The following is a 25,500-nucleotide window of genomic DNA, read 5'->3' on the forward strand; positions in this document are numbered from 1 at the left end:
ATGGCCGCCATCAGTACTAGAGTGAGCTACTGACCATGGCCACCATCAGTGCTAGGAAGGCCGGCTGTCCATGGCCGCCATCAGTGCGAGAGTGGGCGACTGACCATGGCATCAGTGCTAGAGGGGGGCGACTGACCATGGCCACCGTCTACCAATTTATCAAGCACTTGCTATAATGTATTATGTAGACAGCAATGCAGGAACCTGTGCTGATTAAAATCACCTAAAGGCAGATGGGAGTCTCACCCTTGAAGTGCACATTATATACACAACTGTAGAGGAAAGGGAGGCTTGGACTGCACACCCTAAGTTTTAACCTAATATGTCTACCATGCTGAGACTTGTAGTACCATGCAGGAAAAAGAAAATGTAGGAGCACACTCTAAGCAATACTGATTGACAAAATAATTTTGACAAAACGTACAGTAAACATGAAGTATAAGCAGGTGGCGTCATCCTATTGACCAGGAACGAGGCGATGCACTGCAATGTTATTGTGCAGCCCCCGCCTCCCGGACACTGAGGTGGAGCCGGCGGTGCGGGGAGAGTATCTTCGGACAGCCTGTCATCTCCAGGAGTCCTGGGCTTGCCCCCAGAGTGATAAAACCAAGTCACGCCCCTTCCCGCAAGTCCACACTCTCTTTTCGGGTTTCGAGCAGGGGGCTATTTGGGTTTGCATGTGCAGAGTAAGGGTTCCTGAACACTAGCTAAACATCCCTTAAATATCGGCACTGCGCCCATTTCCAAATGAGGCCCCATGGTCACCATCAGAGCAAGGAAAGGTGACTGGCCATGGTCTTCATCAAAGCTAAAAGGGTGACTGACCGTGGTCACCATCAGAGCAAGGAACGGTGACTGACCCTGGTCACCATCAGAGCAAGGGAAGGTGACTGACCGTGGTCACCATCAGAGCAAGGGAAGGTGACTGACCGTGGTCACCATCAGAGCAAGGAACGGTGACTGACCGTGGTCACCATCAGAGCAAGGGAAGGTGACTGACCGTGGTCACCATCAGAGCAAGGAACGGTGACTGACCGTGGTCACCATCAGAGCAAGGAACGGTGACTGACCGTGGTCACCATCAGAGCAAGGAACGGTGACTGACCGTGGTCACCATCAGAGCAAGGAACGGTGACTGACCGTGGTCACCATCAGAGCAAGGGAAGGTGACTGACCGTGGTCACCATCAGAGCAAGGAACGGTGACTGACCGTGCTCACCATCAGAGCAAGGGAAGGTGACTGACCGTGGTCACCATCAGAGCAAGGGAAGGTGACTGACCGTGGTCACCATCAGAGCAAGGGAAGGTGACTGACCGTGGTCACCATCAGAGCAAGGAACGGTGACTGACCGTGGTCACTATCAGAGCAAGGAACGGTGACTGACCGTGGTCACCATCAGGGCATGGAAAGATGACTGACCGTGGTCACCATCAGAGCAAGGAACGGTTGGCTGACCGTGGTCATCATCAGAGCAAGGGAAGGTGACAGACCGTGGTCACCATCAGAGCAAGGAACGGTGACTGACCGTGGTCACCATCAGAGTAAGGGAAGGTGACTGACCGTGGTCACCATCAGAGCAAGGAAAGGTGACTGACCGTCGTCACCATCAGAGCAAGGAAAGGTGACTGACCGTGGTCACCATCAGAGCAAGGAACGGTGACTGACCGTGGTCATCATCAGAGCAAAGAGAGGTGACTGACTGTGATCACCATCAGAGCAAGGAAAGGTGACTGACCGTGGTCACCATCAAAGCAAGGTTAGGTGACTGACCGTGGTCACCATCAGAGCAAGGAACGGTGACTGACCGTGGTCACCATCAGAGCAAGGAACGGTGACTGACCGTGGTCACCATCACAGCAAGGAACGGTGACTGACCGTGGTCACCATCAGAGCAAGGAACGGTGACTGACCGTGGTCACCATCACAGCAAGGAACGGTGACTGACCGTGGTCACCATCAGAGCAAGGAAAGATGACTGACCGTGGTCACCATCAGAGCAAGGAACGGTTGGCTGACCGTGGTCATCATCAGAGCAAGGAACGGTGACTGACCGTGGTCACCATCAGAGCAAGGAACGGTGACTGACCGTGGTCACCATCAGAGCAAGGAACGGTGACTGACCGTGGTCACCATCAGTGCAAGGAACGGTGACTGACCGTGGTCACCATCAGAGCAAGGAAAGATGACTGGCCGTGGTCACCATCAGAGCAAGGAACGGTTGGCTGACCGTGGTCATCATCAGAGCAAGGAAAGATGACTGACCGTGGTCACCATCAGAGCAAGGAACGGTTGGCTGACCGTAGTCATCATCAGAGCAAGGAACGGTGACTGACCGTGGTCACCATCAGAGCAAGGAAAGGTGACTGACCGTGGTCACCTTCAGAGCAAGGAACGGTGACTGACCGTGGTCAGTCAGTGCTAGGAAGGGTGTGACTGATCATAGTCAACATTAGTTTTCGGAAGTTTCTGACTGACCAGTCAATCAGTATTTCTACCTCAGGCACATCCTTGCCTCCACTCCCACTATCTCTCTGCCCGCTGCTTTCGTCACTGGACACCTCCTCTGTTGGTGGAGAAATGTGTTCATACAGGCTCCCAGTACAAACTCTAGGGGGTATATTTACTAAAGTGAGAGTTTTTAGAAGTGGAGATGTTGTCCATAGCAACCAATCAGATTCTAGCTATTATCTTCTAGAAGGTGCTAGTTAAATGTTAAGTAGAATGTGATTGGTTGCTACGGGCAACATCTTCACTTTTAAAAACTCTCACTTTAGTAAATTTACACCTTTGGGCCGTATTCTATTAGTTTCGTACCCGCCATAGAGTTTTGCATGACAGACTTTCCGCTGACATCGCATGTTTTGGACGCAGAAACTTATCGTGCGCGTCCCCGCTATTTGCCCTATTCAATTCCAAACTTCGCGAAAACGGGACCCAGCGAATGTGAAACAGGCGGAAAGTGCTGTCAGAATTGAATAAATCAGCCTGAACCCCCCAAAAAGATGCAGTAACATTGGGGATCAATATAGATGAGTACTAATAGCCCTAATAAAGCTATATTGGGTACTTAAGGTGTGATAATTGCTTGCTATTAGCGTCCTTATAAAAGTGGTGAAGAATGGCATTGAGCTGTATTTTAGTGAAAATAAGTACTCCTGTCAAATTTGGGGTACTTGAAAATGGGTGCAAGCATGTTTTTATGTCTCTAAAGTGAAGTTAAAAAAAGACGTGAAAAACGCACCTGTAGCATGCACCTGCAATCCCCAAAACACCTGACTCATCCTTGCAGACCCCCAAAAAGTCTATTTCGCTAGTTTTTATGCATGTCCCCCCACTTTTTACTTTGTCACCCCCAAAATTAAAGTACTTTTTTTGGGGTGTTCTTAAGTTTTTTTCTGGGATTTTTTAACACAGTGGTCCTTTGGGGGGGCTGTCCCAAGGTTCTGAGTGGTTTCCCCACCTTTGCACCCCAAAATAAAAATTTGGCACTTCTTTTAACCTGCCACTCAGAGGCGATTTTTTTCACCTATTACATTGCATTGACTTTCTGCGTATGCCAAAAGCGGCTGGAATTGAATACGGAGATAAGTTTCCTCCACGCGAAAAAGCCGAGATCGGCCATACTTTTCCGCGGATCTCGGCTTTCCGCGTCTCATTGAATGTTGCCCTTAGTCAGTGCTTCTCAACCCCCGGTCCCCAGGGCCCCTAACCCGTGTATTACTAACTGTCACACTTTAAAGATCCACCGGTGACCTAGAACACATGAACTTTTTGGGGTCTCCAGGACCGAGATTGAGAACCTCATCTACTCTGACAGGAACCAAATCTACCTCTTCTCCCCTGTCCCCTCCTCTAATGCCTCCTGTGTCCACCCGACTCCCTGGTGTGGCCAGATGCATGTCCCGACTCCCAACTACATACAGGTCTACAGCTCATCATTTATTCCTCCTGCAAACATCACCACCTCTTACATCTTCCTCCCATTATAGCCACCACAATATCCTCAGTCTTCCGACTCTGACCTCTGATTTACACCTCACATCCTGTCTCTTTTCCAGCCCTGTCACCTTCATCTTTGAACTATTCCCAGAATACACCCTTTTCTTACACAAGGTACACCTCAAACTCTTCTCCTTCCATCATCTCCATCACCGACAACTGCAGCCTCCCCTATCTGGCTTCCCCTCACCCACCTTTCTCCAGTTTAACCCCTCTAGCTGATCTTCTTGTATCGCCGCTCCACGTCCAGCGCACCCATCTGCACATCTGTGTGTAGACTCCACATCCTCCAGAATCCAATTCATAGTTTTGCTTAAAAGCACCCGACACCACCACCCCATACGGCATGTGGTTAGCAGACCGGCGCCCAGGATTCCGTTGGCCTAAAATCCCGACGGGGGAAGCCCAACACGGGACTTAAGATAGGTGCCGAAATACTGACGCCTATCTTAATCCTGACGCCAGAATCCAGAACGGCGCCATCCCGAGCGAGGTAAGTCCGGGGCGTCTTAGTTGTTAGCCGCGGACAGGGAGTGTTAGGTTTAGGCAGCGTAGTGGGATTAGGGTTTTTTTTAGGGGGGGGTTAGGCACTAAGGGGGGAGGGTTAGGTGTAGGTACAAAGGGGGGAGACTTAGGTTTAGGCACTAACAGGGAGGGTTAGGGTGCGGGGTGGGGAGGGTTAGGGTTAGGCTATAAGAAGGGAGGGTTACGGGGTAAGTATACTTACCGGACCCCTGTCAGGATACCGACCCATCGGGATGCCGCTGTCGGTATTTTGACAGGAGGCATCCCGACTGTCGGTGTTACATACCCATTCCCCCCATACAGCTCAGATCTCATCTCGGAATACTCTCCCTCTTGCTTCCTGAGACCCCTGCCCCTGCTAACCTGTCCTGAGGGTCTGTAGCTGTATTCTAGGCCTCTGTTCGCACTGGGGTCTGCACTGAACAAAGTAGGTGGGTCGTTTCAGCACATGGCAGACCCAGGGGATGCATAGATCCCTACTCTTTCTACAGTCCCTACTGCTGACCATTTCTATCTGTCTCTCCTCTCTTGAGCTCCGGAGCAGCCGGTTATTCCAGTTTCTGCTCTGGCAGTCTCTTTCCTCTGAGTTTCTTCCTAACCTTCTCCAAACGTTGGCTCCTGACTCCAGGCCCAGTTCCCAGGTCCTTGTGTATGTGAGACTCATTGATTGTCTGTTTCTGACAGTAGTTTACATAGTCAGTCACGTTGCATTGTGCATTACTCACAGTCCCACCTTGCCAAGCCTTTATCATGGTGCTCAGTATACAATGCTATTATTTATGGGGAAAAGGCTGAATGCACTCAGTAAACAATGTATGAATTGTTGTTCGGCTCGGTTAAGCTGGGCACCTACTGTCCATTGTTTTATTGGCCTCCCCTGTCCCCCACCCGTACTATGCTTATAATGGAACGGTATATCTTAGAATGTAGCCAGGTTTTCCTCCTATCCCTCATCTGTGGTTTGAGTCACAAATATAAATATGTAATAAAATATAATATATAATTAATCCGGGCAGTTCCCCTACATGGCCGTACGTGTGTGGGCACGTCTTCTAATAAGTGCATTTTGCCATTCCAGCCTCAGTGGTTGCAAACAGTCGCATACAGCCATGCAATCTCCATAGTCACACAGTATGGCAGTAGAATGGGCCGTATTGAAGAGCTCTGCGGCACTGCCATGGCGGTGCCACCTCTCCCTGCTAGAGCTGCCCCCAGTCCCCTGTAAGCGCTGTTTATGTGATGTGGAACTGCCTAGGTGAGCTGCGAAGCGTAGGCCTCACAAGCTCACAAACGCGACTTCCACGCGCGTCTGTCCTCGGTTGTAAAACTCACCACTAAAGCCCTGATTCAGACCCTCTCGCGAGCGGCTGTCCGCTCGCAAGTGGGTCGATGTTCTGCACTGAGCATGCGCACGACGGAGGGAGCTCCGTCGTGCGCATGCGCCAGACGCGACGAGCGAAGGAAAGTCCTTCGCTCGTTGTGTCTGATCAAAGGGGGCGTGCTGTCGATGTTGATTGACAGCACGCCCCCTTTGGTGGGCGTGCCTCCCTGACGGGGGCGTTCCCACGGGAACGCCTCCCGTCAGAAGCCGGCCCACTGACATCACTAGTGATGTCAGTGGGAGTGATTTTGGCTCTGATAGAGCCAAAATCACTCCGGAGCTTGCGGTTGAAAACCTCAACCGCAGGCTCCGGCTCGCAGTTTCGATGGTCGCGATGGTCACGACCATCGCAGCCATCAAACTGCACGCTCGTATAGGCTGTGGGTGGTGACCCCACAGCTATACGAGCATCCAGGAGGACGCTCCATTTTTATGGAGGGCGGCCCTCATTCAGAGCGTGCGCTCTGCTCAGAGCGTACGGCTCTGAATGAGGTTCCTCCTCGCCCAGCCTCACTAATGCCCTCGTGGCTGAATGGAGGAGGAACCTCATGGCCGTGTTCCAAAATCTAGGGTAAAACCGTATCCAGAAAAGTGGAGGCTGCAGCAAAGGGCGTAATCATGGTTTTGGAGGTACAACAAGCCGCACTCTTTGGGCTATGTAATGAGTGTGATTTAAAAAAAATTATTAGGCTAAACATCTGCATATATCTGACAGACACTTCCAGTCATGCCTCCAGGGCATCGATCCAATGATGATAACACCTGGTATCGTCGCAGGAAAATGTGGAAGAAATGACCTTTTATGAGGAGTTGACCTTTAAAACTTACTGTGGAAAGCAGAAACAAAATGGGCGCATTTTAAAGTAGCTCAGTGGCGCTCTCCAGGCGTCTTCTATGGAGGCTTTACTAGGCCTGATCAGCTTATCTCCGGTGAGCCCACATGTCACCGGTTGTGGCAATTTCTAGTGGCCCAGGTATAGTCAGCTCCAGTCTCAAAGTCACTGGTCTGGCTGTACGGAGGGCGGCCTTAACGCCAGCCGCTTTTAGCTCCCATTGGGATCTGTGAATGGAATCCTGCTATTGCTTTGGTCCACCGGCCTACATGGTCTAATCTGAGTTATGTGGCTGGTAGCTCCAATGTTCAACTCTATGGTTGTCGCATACAAGCCGTTAGCCCTCGTTTCTGGTGGGATGCTGACGATCCGTACCACATGAGAGCGCCCCCCCGTGTATAGTACGTTGGGCCTCAGACACTTCAGCAAAGACTAGCCCTCTCTCTTATTCTCCTATGTCCAGAGGGAGCCTGGTCTCTCGTAATTGGGATTTGTTTTCCCAGCGGACACACAATATACCTGCGTCAGTTTCCGGCTTCTCACCACCCACCTATATTCTGTTGGAAAACTGTAACTCGCTCTATTTCACCTGTATTTGCCCCCTCCCCACTCACGAACACGCAGTCGCAGTAAATATGAGGGAACAGATCCCATTACGTGACGTCATGGGATCTGTTCCCTCATATTTGCAATTTACGTCTCCTACTGTATGGGAAAGATTGGTAGGATTTATGGGCCTAAAAATTTCACAGCGTCGATGCGCCAATCTGGGATTTAGGAAACTTAATGACATCTCCTCTCCCCATAAGTTCAGTCATTCACTGTCTGTCACCTTGTAAAGCCGAGACCTTGAAAATACTGACACCAAGTGGTCACAGGGGTGGATTGCACGACCATTAAGACCCTTAGCAATTCTATCATTTGTTTCAACTCTGCATTTCAGCATTAGTTGTTGTATTTTTCGTGTCTGATATATAATGGGCGCAATTCTTACATGTCCAGGACTTGCCACCTCCTAGTATGACATGCATGCATGCATACATACATACATACATACATACAGTGCTGTGCAAAGGTTTTAGGCAGGTGTGGAAACCATGCTGCAGAGTAAGAAAGCTTTCATATACAGAAGTGTTAATAGTTTATTTTTATCAAATCACAAAATGCTAAGTAAATGAACAGAAGAGAAATCTAAATCATATCACCATTTGGTGTGACCGCCCTTTGCCTTCAAAACAGCATCAATTCTTCTAGGTACACCTGTAGCGTTCCTGCTAGGCTGTTTTAGCCGGGCGCAGCGCCCTGCCCTACTTCTAAATGGCAGAAAGCACCCTGCCCTCTTTAGCGGCGCCCCGCAAAAACAACCTGCGGGTGCTGTCCCATCGGTGGGGAAAAATGTTGTATAGCGATCACCGCCAGTGAATGGATGCCGGGCGCATGCGTTTGGCATCTATTCACATTGACCGCAGCGCTTGGGGACAGCCCGGCATGTCCGTAAGTGCCGGGCACGCACCCAAGAGTGACGAAAAGGGGACTTGTCTTAAAGGCACACCCCTTTTCATTGGCCACACCCCCTTTTGGATGTGCCTTTTCTCTAGGTCCGGTACCGGACCTAGAGTGAACACCACCCTTGCACACAGTTTTGAAGGATCTCGGCAGGGAGGTTGTTCCAGACATCTAGGAGAACTAACCCCAGATCTTCTGTGGATGTAGCTCGCTCACATCCTTCTGTCTCTTCATGTAATCTCAGACAGACTTGGTGATGGTGAGATCAGGGCTCTCAGCATTGAGGACACCATTAATCCTGACCAAATCCCCAACTCCATTTGCTGAAATACAGCCCCAAACTTCTAAGGCACCTCCACCATGCGTCACTGTTGCCTGCAGACCCTCATTATTGTACCACTCTCCACCATGCGTCACTGTTACCTGCAGACACTCATAATTGGGCCGCTCTCCAGCCCTTCAGCGAGCATACTGCTTCTGTTACAGCCAAATATTTCACATTTTGACTCCTCAGCCCAGAACACCTGCTGCCATCTTTCTACACCCCAGTTCCTATGTTTTCGTGCATAGTTTAGTCGCTTGGCCACGTAGAAGGTATGACTTTTGGCCGCAATTCTTCCATGAAGATCACTTCTGGTCAGACTTCTCCTAACAGTAGATGGATGTACCTGGGTCCCACTGGTTTCTGCCAGTTCTGAGCCGAAGGGCTGGAGAGCGGTACAATAATGAGTGCCTGCTTGTAACAGTGAAGCATGGTGGAGGTTCCTTGCAAGTTTGGGGCAGCAATTCTGCAAATTGAGTTGGGGATTTGGTCAGGATACAAATTTATGGAGTTGGAAATTTGGCCAGGCTCCAAGTTGATTCTGCAGAAGGACAACGACCCCAAATATACAGCCAATGTCATTAAGAACTATCTTCACCATAAAGAAGAACGAGTCCTGGAAGTGACCCTGATCTCAACATCATCGAGTCTGTCTGGGATTACATGAAGAGACAGAAGGATGTGAGCAAGCTACATCCACAGAAGATCTGTGGTTAGTTCTCCAAGATATTTGGAACACCCTCCCTGCCGAGTTCCTTCAAAAACTGTGTGCAAGTGTACCTAGAAGAATTGATGCTGTCTTGAAGGCTAAGGGTGGTCACACCAAATATTGATTTGATTTAGATTTCTCCACTGTTCATTCACTTTGCATTTTGTTCATTGATAAAAATAAACTATGAACACTTCTATTTTTGAAAGCATTGCCGCATTTTTTCCACACCTGCCTAAAACTTTTGCGCAGTACTGTACAGTATATATTACTGATTAAGTGGTGAACGCTAATCTCATACACATAGCCCCTTTACACACAGCTCACCCCAGTTACAGACATTACACCCCTTCATTACACATAATAACCCTATCCTCTTCTGCCTCCTCCTCACCCTCTCCTCCATCTCAGGCCTCTGCCCCCACCTCACTATAGCCCTGCTCAGACTCACCGTGTGACTATTCTCCAGTCTGCTGTTTAGCGGCCTTTCTGCGCGTGCCGATGCATCGCAGTGCACGTGTGCAGAACCGGCCACCCGCGATCGGGACTGTGATCGCAATGACTATGCAGATCCATCGCAGAGTGATTGACAGGAAGTGCCGTTTGTGGGAGGTGACGGGGGAGGGGGGGGGTCAGCGAAACGCAGGCACGCCAGGGCGTTTGAACGCTATTGCAGGGTCGTGCATATATTATCCTGTGCGATGCTATGCGCAGCCTGAGGACTCATAGCGAGCGATGACGTTATCAATTCCTGAGTAAGGTCAGGGCTTGTGCAAAGCAGGCGTGACGCTGCGATGGTACTCGATTGTACCGATGGTTTTGCAGTCTCGCTAAGTATTACGGATGTGTGTAAGGTAAGGTGGGCGTCCTTATGTTGTGCTGCGACGGCATAGCGATCACAATGTATTAGCATACTACCGCAGTGAGACTGCGTGCGTAATCGCTATTGCATTTGCAGTTGCGATCGGTAGTGGATCAGGCGCATAGCGTGTACTTTCCATTGCTGGGAGGTATGTAAAGGAATATTGCAAGACGCGGGTCAAATACAATGTTATTAAGAATGTTGTTTCTGTTTGACAACTCTCTACTCTGTGCTGTTGTCAGACTCCTCCCCCCACTCACACACAGTGCGTGATTCAAAGGTGGACGCTATGCTATGGCAGCCGTGACGGTGTCTTTGTGCTAGTGCCAGAACTGATGGTATTCTGCAGGAGGTGCCCGCCGGCTACGGTGCTATTCTGCAGTTGTACGTATTAAGGCATTCTCTGTATCGTTATCAGGTTGCCCGCGTACTATATAAGTAGGCCCTGACCTCTGTCCACTCATTTTATACCCACTGTAGCAATAGACCCACTGATATTAAGGACTGTCTGACTCTCCTACAGTTCTGCCCCCCCCAGGTCTGGACCTAATGGCCTCTCCACAAGCTCGGGCCCAGGATGAGCACCCAGGTCCCAGCACCTGTGCAGTAGGCCGGAGACGGAATCCTCCACCCTGGGCTTCTCGTAACAGCTGTGTGATGTCACAATGCCGCAGGGTTCCGTGCTCAGTACATCGGTCTGGAGGCTGCAGGAGGTGCCCTGGGAAGACAAGGAATGTGGGGATCTCTGACTTGTTATCCTGGCCGCGCAGAACAGGGATTACTGTGGGAATGAAAAGATGGTAAAGAGGAAAAAGGCCGGTGGCCAATCAGGGAGCAAGTTGTTGAACGTAAGTGAAAAACTAATCTAATTTTTATTATTCATTAATTGACCCAATGATTTAAGCAAAAACTATTTCCATTATAACTGTCCTAATAATCTCAATCATAACCATTCCTCATTTAGATGCATATTCTAGTATAGGGTTGGGTATGAGTTACCTGCCTTTCAGTATTCTAACCCTTCCCCTCTCCCTACCCCTAACCCTCCTTCCCCGATGCCTAAACTTAACCCTCCCCCCTTCGTGCATAACCCTCCCCTTAGTGCCTAACCCTAACCCCTAACACTCCCCTGAAGCCCACTACTTACCTTTGGGATGGAGGCGCCAGTATTCTGAGTGTCAGATTCCCCGCGGTCGAGTTTATGGTTAGTATCGGTATGTTCACCATTTCTGGCCAGGGCCCAGCTATTACAGGATGCTGCGCCCAGTATTATAGTCAAAGTTCCCCAACATCCCAAAGGGGTAAAATCAGCAGAGGTAGATGTTGTGAGAGCTTAGGGGCACATTCAATAGCAGCTTGCACTGCGCACAATGCAGGTAATCACAGCAGAGAAAACCTCACACATCTCTGCTTTCAGTTCTGTGGGGTGTGGGCTCAAAGGAACCACGTTGTCCTACCCAGACAGCCTGCGTTATGTTACTGCGCAAAACCTCCCCGCTAACGGACTCGACCACTGATTGTTACCAAGACACGTATTTATTACTATCGTCTAGAAGATTCCAGATACTAGCATGTGATGTATCAATATCCAGATCCCAATCCTAATATAGTGACAGATCCATTATCAGTATCTACATCCCAATCCTCATATATAGTGACAGATCCATTATCATTATCTACATCCCAATCCTCATATATAGTGACAGATCCATTATCACTATCTACATCCCCATCCTCATATATAGTGACAGATCCATTATCACTATCTACTTCCCCATCCTCATATATAGTGACTGATCCATTATCATTATCTACATCCCAATCCTCATATATAGTGACAGATCCATTATCACTATCTACATCCCTATCCTCATATATAGTGACTGATCCATTATCACTATCTACATCCCCATCCTCATATATAGTGACTGATCCATTATCACTATCTACATCCCGATCCTCATATATAGTGACAGATCCATTATCAGTATCTACATCCCGATCCTCATATATAGTGACAGATCCAGTATCACTATCTACATCCCAATCCCCATATATAGTGACCGATCCATTATCAGTATCTACATCCCGATCCTCATATATAGTGACAGATCCAGTATCACTATCTACATCCCAATCCTCATATATAGTGACAGATCCATTATCACTATCTACATCCCCATCCTCATATATAGTGACAGATCCATTATCACTATCTACATCCCAATCCTCATATATAGTGACAGATCCATTATCAGTATCTACATCCCGATCCTCATATATAGTGACAGATCCATTATCAGTATCTACATCCCGATCCTCATATATAGTGACAGATCCAGTATCACTATCTACATCCCAATCCTCATATATAGTGACAGATCCATTATCAGTATCTACATCCCGATCCTCATATATAGTGACAGATCCAGTATCACTATCTACATCCCAATCCTCATATATAGTGACAGATCCATTATCACTATCTACATCCCCATCCTCATATATAGTGACTGATCCATTATCACTATCTACATCCCGATCCTCATATATAGTGACAGATCCATTATCAGTATCTACATCCCGATCCTCATATATAGTGACAGATCCAGTATCACTATCTACATCCCAATCCTCATATATAGTGACAGATCCAGTATCACTATCTACATCCCAATCCTCATATATAGTGACAGATCCATTATCACTATCTACATCCCAATCCTCATATATAGTGACAGATCCATTATCATTATCTACATCCCAATCCTCATATATAGTGACAGATCCATTATCACTATCTACATCCCAATCCTCATATATAGTGACTGATCCATTATCATTATCTACATCCCAATCCTCATATATAGTGACAGATCCATTATCACTATCTACATCCCAATCCTCATATATAGTGACTGATCCATTATCACTATCTACATCCCGATCCTCATATATAGTGACTGATCCATTATCACTATCTACATCCCAATCCTCATATATAGTGACAGATCTATTATCACTATCTACATCCCAATCCTCATATATCGTGACTGATCCATTATCACTATCTACATCCCAATCCTCATATATAGTGACAGATCCATTATCACTATCTACATCCCAATCCTCATATATAGTGACAGATCCATTATCACTATCTACATCCCAATCCTCATATATAGTGACAGATCCATTATCACTATCTACATCCCCATCCTCATATATAGTGACAGATCCATTATCACTATCTACATCCCCATCCTCATATATAGTGACAGATCCATTATCACTATCTACATCCCAATCCTCATATATAGTGACAGATCCATTATCACTATCTACATCCCAATCCTCATATATAGTGACTGATCCATTATCACTATCTACATCCCGATCCTCATATATAGTGACAGATCCATTATCACTATCTACATCCCCATCCTCATATATAGTGACAGATCCATTATCACTATCTACATCCCAATCCTCATATATAGTGACAGATCCAGTATCACTATCTACATCCCAATCCTCATATATAGTGACAGATCCATTATCACTATCTACATCCCAATCCTCATATATAGTGACTGATCCATTATCAGTATCTACATCCCGATCCTCATATATAGTGACTGACCCATTATCACTATCTACATCCCAATCCTCATATATAGTGACAGATCCATTATCACTATCTACATCCCAATCCTCATATATAGTGACAGATCCATTATCACTATCTACATCCCGATCCTCATATATAGTGACAGATCCATTATCACTATCTACATCCCGATCCTCATATATAGTGACAGATCCATTATCACTATCTACATCCCAATCCTCATATATAGTGACAGATCCATTATCACTATCTACATCCCCATCCTCATATATAGTGACAGATCCATTATCACTATCTACATCCCAATCCTTATATATAGTGACAGATCCATTATCACTATCTACATCCCAATCCTCATATATAGTGACAGATCCATTATCACTATCTACATCCCAATCCTCATATATCGTGACTGATCCATTATCACTATCTACATCCCAATCCTCATATATAGTGACAGATCCATTATCACTATCTACATCCCCATCCTCATATATAGTGAGAGATCCATTATCAGTATCTACATCCCAATCCTCATATATAGTGACAGATCCATTATCAGTATCTACATCCCGATCCTCATATATAGTGACTGATCCATTATCACTACCTACATCCCAATCCTCATATATAGTGACACATCCATTATCACTATCTACATCCCAATCCTCATATATCGTGACTGATCCATTATCACTATCTACATCCCAATCCTCATATATCGTGACTGATCCATTATCACTATCTACATCCCAATCCTCATATATAGTGACAGATCCATTATCACTATCTACATCCCGATCCTCATATATAGTGACAGATCCATTATCACTATCTACATCCCAATCCTCATATATAGTGACTGATCCATTATCACTATCTACATCCCCATCCTCATATATAGTGACAGATCCATTATCACTATCTACATCCCAATCCTCATATATAGTGACAGATCCATTATCACTATCTACATCCCAATCCTCATATATAGTGACAGATCTATTATCACTATCTACATCCCAATCCTCATATATCGTGACTGATCCATTATCACTATCTACATCCCAATCCTCATATATAGTGACAGATCCATTATCACTATCTACATCCCAATCCTCATATATAGTGACAGATCCATTATCACTATCTACATCCCAATCCTCATATATAGTGATAGATCCATTATCACTATCTACATCCCAATCCTCATATATAGTGACAGATCCATTATCACTATCTACATCCCAATCCTCATATATAGTGACAGATCCATTATCACTATCTACATCCCAATCCTCATATATAGTGACAGATCCATTATCACTATCTACATCCCAATCCTTATTTATAGTGACAGATCCATTATCACTATCTACATCCCAATCCTTATATATAGTGACAGATCCATTATCACTATCTACATCCCAATCCTCATATATAGTGACAGATCCATTATCACTATCTACATCCCAATCCTCATATATAGTGACAGATCCATTATCACTACCTACATCCCAATCCTCATATATAGTGACAGATCCATTATCACTATCTACATCCCAATCCTTATATATAGTGACAGATCCATTATCACTATCTACATCCCCATCCTCATATATAGTGACAGATCCATTATCACTATCTACATCCCAATCCTCATATATAGTGACAGATCCATTATCACTATCTACATCCCAATCCTCATATATAGTGACAGATCCATTATCACTATCTACATCCCAATCCTCATATATAGTGACATATCCATTATCACTATCTACATCCCCATCCTCATATATAGTGACAGATCCATTATCACTATCTACATCCCAATCCTCATATATAGTGACAGATCCATTATCACTATCTACATCCCAATCCTCATATATAGTGACAGATCCATTATCACTATCTACATCCCAATCCTCATATATAGTGACTGATCCATTATCACTATCTACATCCCAATCCTCATATATAGTGACAGATCCATTATCACTATCTACATCCCAATCCTCATATATAGTGACAGATCCATTATCACTATCTACATCCCAATCCTCATATATAGTGACAGATCCATTATCACGATCTACATCCCAATCCTCATATATAGTGACAGATCCATTATCACTATCTACATCCCCATCCTCATATATAGTGACAGATCCATTATCACTATCTACATCCCAATCCCCATATATAGTGACAGATCCATTATCACTATCTACATCCCAATCCTCATATATAGTGACAGATCCATTATCACTATCTACATCCCCATCCTCATATATAGTGACTGATCCATTATCACTATCTACATCCCAATCCTCATATAGTGACAGATCCATTATCACTATCTACATCCCAATCCTCATATATAGTGACTGATCCATTATCACTATCTACATCCCAATCCTCATATATAGTGACAGATCCATTATCACTATCTACATCCCAATCCTCATATATAGTGACAGATCCATTATCACTATCTACATCCCGATCCTCATATATAGTGTCTGATCCATTATCACTATCTACATCCCAATCCTCATATATAGTGACTGATCCATTATCACTATCTACATCCCAATCCTTATATATAGTGACAGATCCATTATCACTATCTACATCCCGATCCTCATATATAGTGACAGATCCATTATCACTATCTACATCCTAATCCTCATATATAGTGACAGATCCATTATCACTATCTACATCCCCATCCTCATATATAGTGACAGATCCATTATCACTATCTACATCCCGATCCTCATATATAGTGACTGATCCATTATCACTATCTACTTCCCGATCCTCATATATAGTGACTGATCCATTATCACTATCTACATCCCCATCCTCATATATAGTGACAGATCCATTATCACTATCTACATCCCAATCCTCATATATAGTGACAGATCCATTATCACTATCTACATCCCAATCCTCATATATAGTGACAGATCCATTATCACTATCTACATCCTAATCCTCATATATAGTGACAGATCCATTATCACTATCTACATCCCCATCCTAATATATAGTGACAGATCCATTATCACTATCTACATCCCGATCCTCATATATAGTGACAGATCCACTATCACTATTTACATCCCAATCCTCATATATAGTGACAGATCCATTATCACTATCTACATCCCGATCCTCATATATAGTGACAGATCCATTATCATTATCTACATCCCAATCCTCATATATAGTGACAGATCCATTATCACTATCTACATCCCAATCCTCATATATAGTGACAGATCCATTATCATTATCTACATCCCAATCCTCATATATAGTGACAGATCCATTATCACTATCTACATCCCAATCCTCATATAGTGACAGATCCATTATCACTATCTACATCCCAATCCTCATATATAGTGACAGATCCATTATCACTATCTACATCCCAATCCTCATATATAGTGACAGATCCATTATCACTATCTACATCCCAATCCTCATATATAGTGACAGATCCATAATCACTATCTACATCCCGATCCTCATATATAGTGACAGATCCATTATCACTATCTACATCCCGATCCTCATATATAGTGACAGATCCATTATCACTATCTACATCCCAATCCTCATATATAGTGACAGATCCATTATCACTATCTACATCCCCATCCTCATATATAGTGACAGATCCATTATCATTATCTACATCCCCATCCTCATATATAGTGACAGATCCATTATCATTATCTACATCCCAATCCTCATATATAGTGACAGATCCATTATCACTATCTACATCCCAATCCTCTTATATAGTGACAGATCCATTATCACTATCTACATCCCAATCCTCATATATAGTGACAGATCCATTATCACTATCTACATCCCAATCCTCATATATAGTGACAGATCCATAATCACTATCTACATCCCGATCCTCATATATAGTGACAGATCCATTATCACTATCTACATCCCCATCCTCATATATAGTGACAGATCCATTATCACTATCTACATCCCAATCCTCATATATAGTGACAGATCCACTATCACTATCTACATCCCAATCCTCATATATAGTGACTGATCCATTATCACTATCTACATCCCAATCCTCATATAGTGACAGATCCATTATCACTATCTACATCCCGATCCTCATATATAGTGACTGATCCATTATCACTATCTACATCCCGATCCTCATATATAGTGACAGATCCATTACGAGGATCTACATCCCCATCCTCATATATAGTGACTGATCCATTATCACTATCTACATCCCAATCCTCATATATAGTGACAGATCCATTATCAGTATCTACATCCCAATCCTCATATATAGTGACAGATACATGATCACTATCTACATCCCGATCCTCATATATAGTGACAGATCCATTATCACTATCTACATCCCAATCCTCATATATAGTGACAGATCCTTTATCACTATCTACATCCCGATCCTCATATATAGTGACTGATCCATTATAACTATCTACATCCCCATCCTCATATATAGTGACTGATCCATTATCACTATCTACATCCCAATCCTCATATATAGTGACAGATCCATAATCACTATCTACATCCCAATCCTCATATATAGTGACAGATCCATTATCACTATCTACATCCCAATCCTCATACATAGTGACAGATCCATGATCACTATCTACATCCCAATCCTCATATATAGTGACAGATCCATTATCACTATCTACATCCCAATCCTCATATATAGTGACAGATCCATTATCAGTATCTACATCCCATCCTCATATATAGTGACAGATCCATTATCACTATCTACATCCCAATCCTTATATATAGTGACAGATCCATTATCACTATCTACATCCCAATCCTCATATATAGTGACAGATCCATTATCACTATCTACATCCCGATCTTCATATATAGTGACAGATCCATTATCACTATCTACATCCCAATCCTCATATATAGTGACAGATCCATTATCACTATCTACATCCAATCCTCATATATAGTGACAGATCCATTATCACTATCTACATCCCAATCCTCATATATAGTGACTGATCCATTATCACTATCTACATCCCGATCCTCATATATAGTGACTGATCCATTATCACTATCTACATCCCAATCCTTATATATAGTGACAGATCCATTATCACTATCTACATCCCAATCCTCATATATAGTGACAGATCCATTATCACTATCTACATCCCGATCCTCATATATAGTGACACATCCATTATCACTATCTACTTCCCGATCATATATAGTGACTGATCCATTATCACTATCTACATCCCGATCCTCATATATAGTGACAGATCCATTATCACTATCTACATCCCAATCCTCATATATAGTGACAGATCCATTATCATTATCTACATCCCAATCCTCATATATAGTGACAGATCCATTATCACTATCTACATCCCAATCCTCATATATAGTGACAGATCCATTATCACTATCTACATCCCCATCCTCATATATAGTGACAGATCCATTATCACTATCTACATCCCCATCCTCATATATAGTGACAGATCCATTATCACTCTCTACATCCCAATCCTCATATATAGTGACAGATCCATTATCAGTTTCTACATCCCGATCCTCATATAGTGACAGATCCATTATCACTGTCTACATCCCGATCCTCATATATAGTGACAGATCCATTATCACTATCTACATCACCATCCTCATATATAGTGACAGATCCATTATCACTATCTACATCCCAATCCTCATATATAGTGACAGATCCATTATCACTCTCTACATCCCAATCCTCATATAGTGACAGATCCATTATCACTGTCTACATCCCGATCCTCATATATAGTGACAGATCCATTATCACTATCTACATCACCATCCTCATATATAGTGACAGATCCATTATCACTATCTACATCCCATTCCTCATATATAGTGACAGATCCATAATCACTATCTACATCCCGATCCTCATATATAGTGACAGATCCATTATCACTATCTACATCCCGATCCTCATATAGTGACAGATCCATTATCACTATCTACATCCCCATCCTAATATATAGTGACAGATCCATTATCACTATCTACATCCCGATCCTCTTATATAGTGACAGATCCATTATCACTATCTACATCCCAATCCTCATATATAGTGACAGATCTATTATCACTATCTACATCCCAATCCTCATATATAGTGACAGATCCATTATCACTATCTACATCCCGATCCTCATATATAGTGACAGATCCATTATCAGTATCTACATCCCAATCCTCATATATAGTGACAGATCCACTATCACTATTTACATCCCAATCCTCATATATAGTGACTGATCCATTATCACTATCTACATCCCAATCCTCATATATAGTGACAGATCCATTATCACTATCTACATCCCAATCCTCATATATAGTGACAGATCTATTATCACTATCTACATCCCCATCCTCATATATAGTGACAGATCCATTATCACTATCTACATCCCCATCCTCATATATAGTGACAGATCCATTATCACTATCTACATCCCAATCCTCATATATAGTGACAGATCCATTATCACTATCTACATCCCAATCCTCATATATAGTGACTGATCCATTATCACTATCTACATCCCAATCCTCATATATAGTGACAGATCCATAATCACTATCTACATCCCGATCCTCATATATAGTGACAGATCCATTATCACTATCTACTTCCCCATCCTCATATATAGTGACAGATCCATTATCACTATCTACATCCCAATCCTCATATATAGTGACAGATCCATTATCATTATCTACATCCCAATCCTCATATATAGTGACAGATCCATTATCACTATCTACATCCCAATCCTCATATATAGTGACAGATCCATTATCACTATCTACATCCCAATCCTCATATATAATGACAGATCCATTATCACTATCTACATCCCAATCCTCATATATAGTGACAGATCCATTATCACTATCTACATCCCAATCCTCATATATAATGACAGATCCATTATCACTATCTACATCCCGATCCTCATATATAGTGACAGATCCATTATCACTATCTACATCCCAATCCTCATGTAGTGACAGATCCATTATCACTATCTACATCCCAATCCTCATATATAGTGACAGATCCATTATCACTATCTACTTCCCCATCCTCATATATAGTGACAGATCCATTATCACTATCTACATACCAATCCTCATATATAGTGACAGATCCATTATCAGTATCTACATCCCAATCCTCATATATAGTGACTGATCCATTATCACTATCTACATCCCAATCCTCATATATAGTGACTGATCCATTATCACTATCTACATCCCAATCCTCATATATAGTGACTGATCCATTATCACTATCTACATCCCAATCCTCATATATAGTGACAGATCCATTATCACTATCTACATCCCAATCCTCATATATAGTGACAGATCCATTATCACTATCTACATCCCAATCCTCATATATAGTGACAGATCCATAATCACTATCTACATCCCGATCCTCATATATAGTGACAGATCCATTATCACTATCTACATCCCAATCCTCATATATAGTGACAGATCCATAATCAGTATCTACATCCCGATCCTCATATATAGTGACAGATCCATTATCACTATCTACATCCCAATCCTCATATATAGTGACAGATCCATTATCACTATCTACATCCCAATCCTCATATAGTGACAGATCCATTATCACTATCTACATCCCCATCCTCATATATAGTGACAGATCCATTATCATTATCTACATCCCAATCCTCATATATAGTGACAGATCCATTATCACTATCTACATCCCAATCCTCTTATATAGTGACAGATCCATTATCACTATCTACATCCCAATCCTCATATATAGTGACAGATCCATTATCACTATCTACATCCCAATCCTCATATATAGTGACAGATCCATAATCACTATCTACATCCTAATCCTCATATATAGTGACAGATCCATTATCACTATCTACATCCCAATCCTCATATATAGTGACTGATCCATTATCACTATCTACATCCCAATCCTCATATAGTGACAGATCCATTATCACTATCTACATCCTAATCCTCATATATCGTGACTGATCCATTATCACTATCTACATCCCGATCCTCATATATAGTGACAGATCCATTACGAGGATCTACATCCCCATCCTCATATATAGTGACTGATCCATTATCACTATCTACATCCCAATCCTCATATATAGTGACAGAACCATTATCAGTATCTACATCCCAATCCTCATATATAGTGACAGATCCATTATCACTATCTACATCCTAATCCTCATATATAGTGACAGATCCATTATCACTATCTACATCCTAATCCTCATATATAGTGACAGATCCATAATCACTATCTACATCCCGATCCTCATATATAGTGACAGATCCATTATCACTATCTACATCCCAATCCTCATATATAGTGACAGATCCATAATCACTATCTACATCCCGATCCTCATATATAGTGACAGATCCATTATCACTATCTACATCCCAATCCTCATATATAGTGACAGATCCATAATCAGTATCTACATCCCGATCCTCATATATAGTGACAGATCCATTATCACTATCTACATCCCAATCCTCATATATAGTGACAGATCCATTATCACTATCTACATCCCAATCCTCATATAGTGACAGATCCATTATCACTATCTACATCCCCATCCTCATATATAGTGACAGATCCATTATCATTATCTACATCCCAATCCTCATATATAGTGACAGATCCATTATCACTATCTACATCCCAATCCTCTTATATAGTGACAGATCCATTATCACTATCTACATCCCAATCCTCATATATAGTGACAGATCCATTATCACTATCTACATCCCAATCCTCATATATAGTGACAGATCCATAATCACTATCTACATCCTAATCCTCATATATAGTGACAGATCCATTATCACTATCTACATCCCAATCCTCATATATAGTGACTGATCCATTATCACTATCTACATCCCAATCCTCATATAGTGACAGATCCATTATCACTATCTACATCCTAATCCTCATATATCGTGACTGATCCATTATCACTATCTACATCCCGATCCTCATATATAGTGACAGATCCATTACGAGGATCTACATCCCCATCCTCATATATAGTGACTGATCCATTATCACTATCTACATCCCAATCCTCATATATAGTGACAGAACCATTATCAGTATCTACATCCCAATCCTCATATATAGTGACAGATCCATTATCACTATCTACATCCTAATCCTCATATATAGTGACAGATCCATTATCACTATCTACATCCTAATCCTCATATATAGTGACAGATCCATAATCACTATCTACATCCCGATCCTCATATATAGTGACAGATCCATTATCACTATCTACATCCAAATCCTCATATATAGTGACAGATCCATTATCACTATCTACATCCCAATCCTCATATATAGTGACAGATCCATTATCACTATCTACATCCCCATCCTCATATATAGTGACAGATCCATTATCACTATCTACATCCCAATCCTCATATATAGTGACAGATCCATTATCACTATCTACATCCCGATCCTCATATAGTGACAGATCCATTATCACTATCTACATCCCCATCCTAATATATAGTGACAGATCCATTATCACTATCTACATCCCCATCCTCATATATAGTGACAGATCCATTATCACTATCTACATCCCAATCCTCATATATAGTGACAGATCTATTATCACTATCTACATCCCAATCCTCATATATAGTGACAGATCCATTATCACTATCTACATCCCGATCCTCATATATAGTGACAGATCCATTATCACTATCTACATCCCAATCCTCATGTAGTGACAGATCCATTATCACTATCTACTTCCCCATCCTCATATATAGTGACTGATCCATTATCACTATCTACATCCCAATCCTCATATATAGTGACAGATCCATTATCACTATCTACATCCCAATCATCATATATAGTGACAGATCTATTATCACTATCTACATCCCCATCCTCATATATAGTGACAGATCCATTATCACTATCTACATCCCAATCCTCATGTAGTGACAGATCCATTATCACTATCTACATCCTAATCCTCATATATAGTGACAGATCTATTATCACTATCTACATCCCCATCCTCATATATAGTGACAGATCCATTATCACTATCTACATCCCAATCCTCATATATAGTGACAGATCCATTATCACTATCTACATCCCAATCCTCATATATAGTGACAGATCCATTATCATTATCTACATCCCAATCCTCATATATAGTGACAGATCCACTATCACTATCTACATCCCAATCCTCATATATAGTGACTGATCCATTATCACTATCTACATCCCAATCCTCATATATAGTGACAGATCCATTATCACTATCTACATCCCAATCCTCATATATAGTGACAGATCCATTATCACTATCTACATCCCAATCCTCATATATAATGACAGATCCATTATCACTATCTACATCCCAATCCTCATATATAGTGACAGATCCATAATCACTATCTACATCCCGATCCTCATATATAGTGACAGATCCATTATCACTATCTACATCCCAATCCTCATGTAGTGACAGATCCATTATCACTATCTACATCCCAATCCTCATATATAGTGACAGATCCATTATCACTATCTACATCCCAATCCTCATATATAGTGACAGATCCATTATCACCATCTACATCCCAATCCTCATATATAGTGACAGATCCATTATCACTATCTACATCCCAATCCTCATATATAGTGACAGATCCATTATCACTATCTACATCCCAATCCTCATATATAGTGACAGATCCATTATCACTATCTACTTCCCCATCCTCATATATAGTGACAGATCCATTATCAGTATCTACATCCCAATCCTCATATATAGTGACAGATCCATTATCACTATCTACATCCCAATCCTCATATATAGTGACAGATCCATAATCACTATCTACATCCCAATCCTCATATATATTGACAGATCCATTATCACTATCTACATCCCAATCCTCATATATAGTGACAGATCCATAATCACTATCTACATCCCGATCCTCATATATAGTGACAGATCCATTATCACTATCTACATCCCAATCCTCATATATAGTGACAGATCCATTATCACTATCTACATCCCAATCCTCATATAGTGACAGATCCATTATCACTATCTACATCCCCATCCTCATATATAGTGACAGATCCATTATCATTATCTACATCCCAATCCTCATATATAGTGACAGATCCATTATCACTATCTACATCCCAATCCTCTTATATAGTGACAGATCCATTATCACTATCTACATCCCAATCCTCATATATAGTGACAGATCCATTATCACTATCTACATCCCAATCCTCATATATAGTGACAGATCCATAATCACTATCTACATCCCGATCCTCATATATAGTGACATATCCATTATCACTATCTACATCCCAATCCTCATATATAGTGACAGATCCATTATCACTATCTACATCCCAATCCTCATATATAGTGACTGATCCATTATCACTATCTACATCCCAATCCTCATATAGTGACAGATCCATTATCACTAT

The 25,500-nt window shown here is 42.5% G+C and overlaps 1 protein-coding gene across 1 annotated transcript in view; it reads left to right on the forward strand.

The window, feature by feature from the left end:
• The first annotated feature begins 10,803 nt into the window (after positions 1-10,803).
• Positions 10,804-25,500, forward strand: part of FBXO24 (F-box protein 24) — a 105,038-nt gene continuing 90,341 nt past the window's right edge. Inside the window, exon 1 of the mRNA XM_088463896.1 lies at positions 10,804-10,986. Within this exon, the coding sequence (XP_088320022.1) occupies positions 10,936-10,986 (51 nt within the window). The 5' untranslated portion in view covers positions 10,804-10,935. The remainder of the gene's footprint in view (positions 10,987-25,500) is intronic.

Source organism: Taudactylus pleione, unplaced genomic scaffold (assembly GCF_031769625.1).
Source record: "Taudactylus pleione unplaced genomic scaffold, aTauple2 ptg001495l, whole genome shotgun sequence".
Taxonomy (NCBI): domain Eukaryota; kingdom Metazoa; phylum Chordata; class Amphibia; order Anura; family Myobatrachidae; genus Taudactylus; species Taudactylus pleione.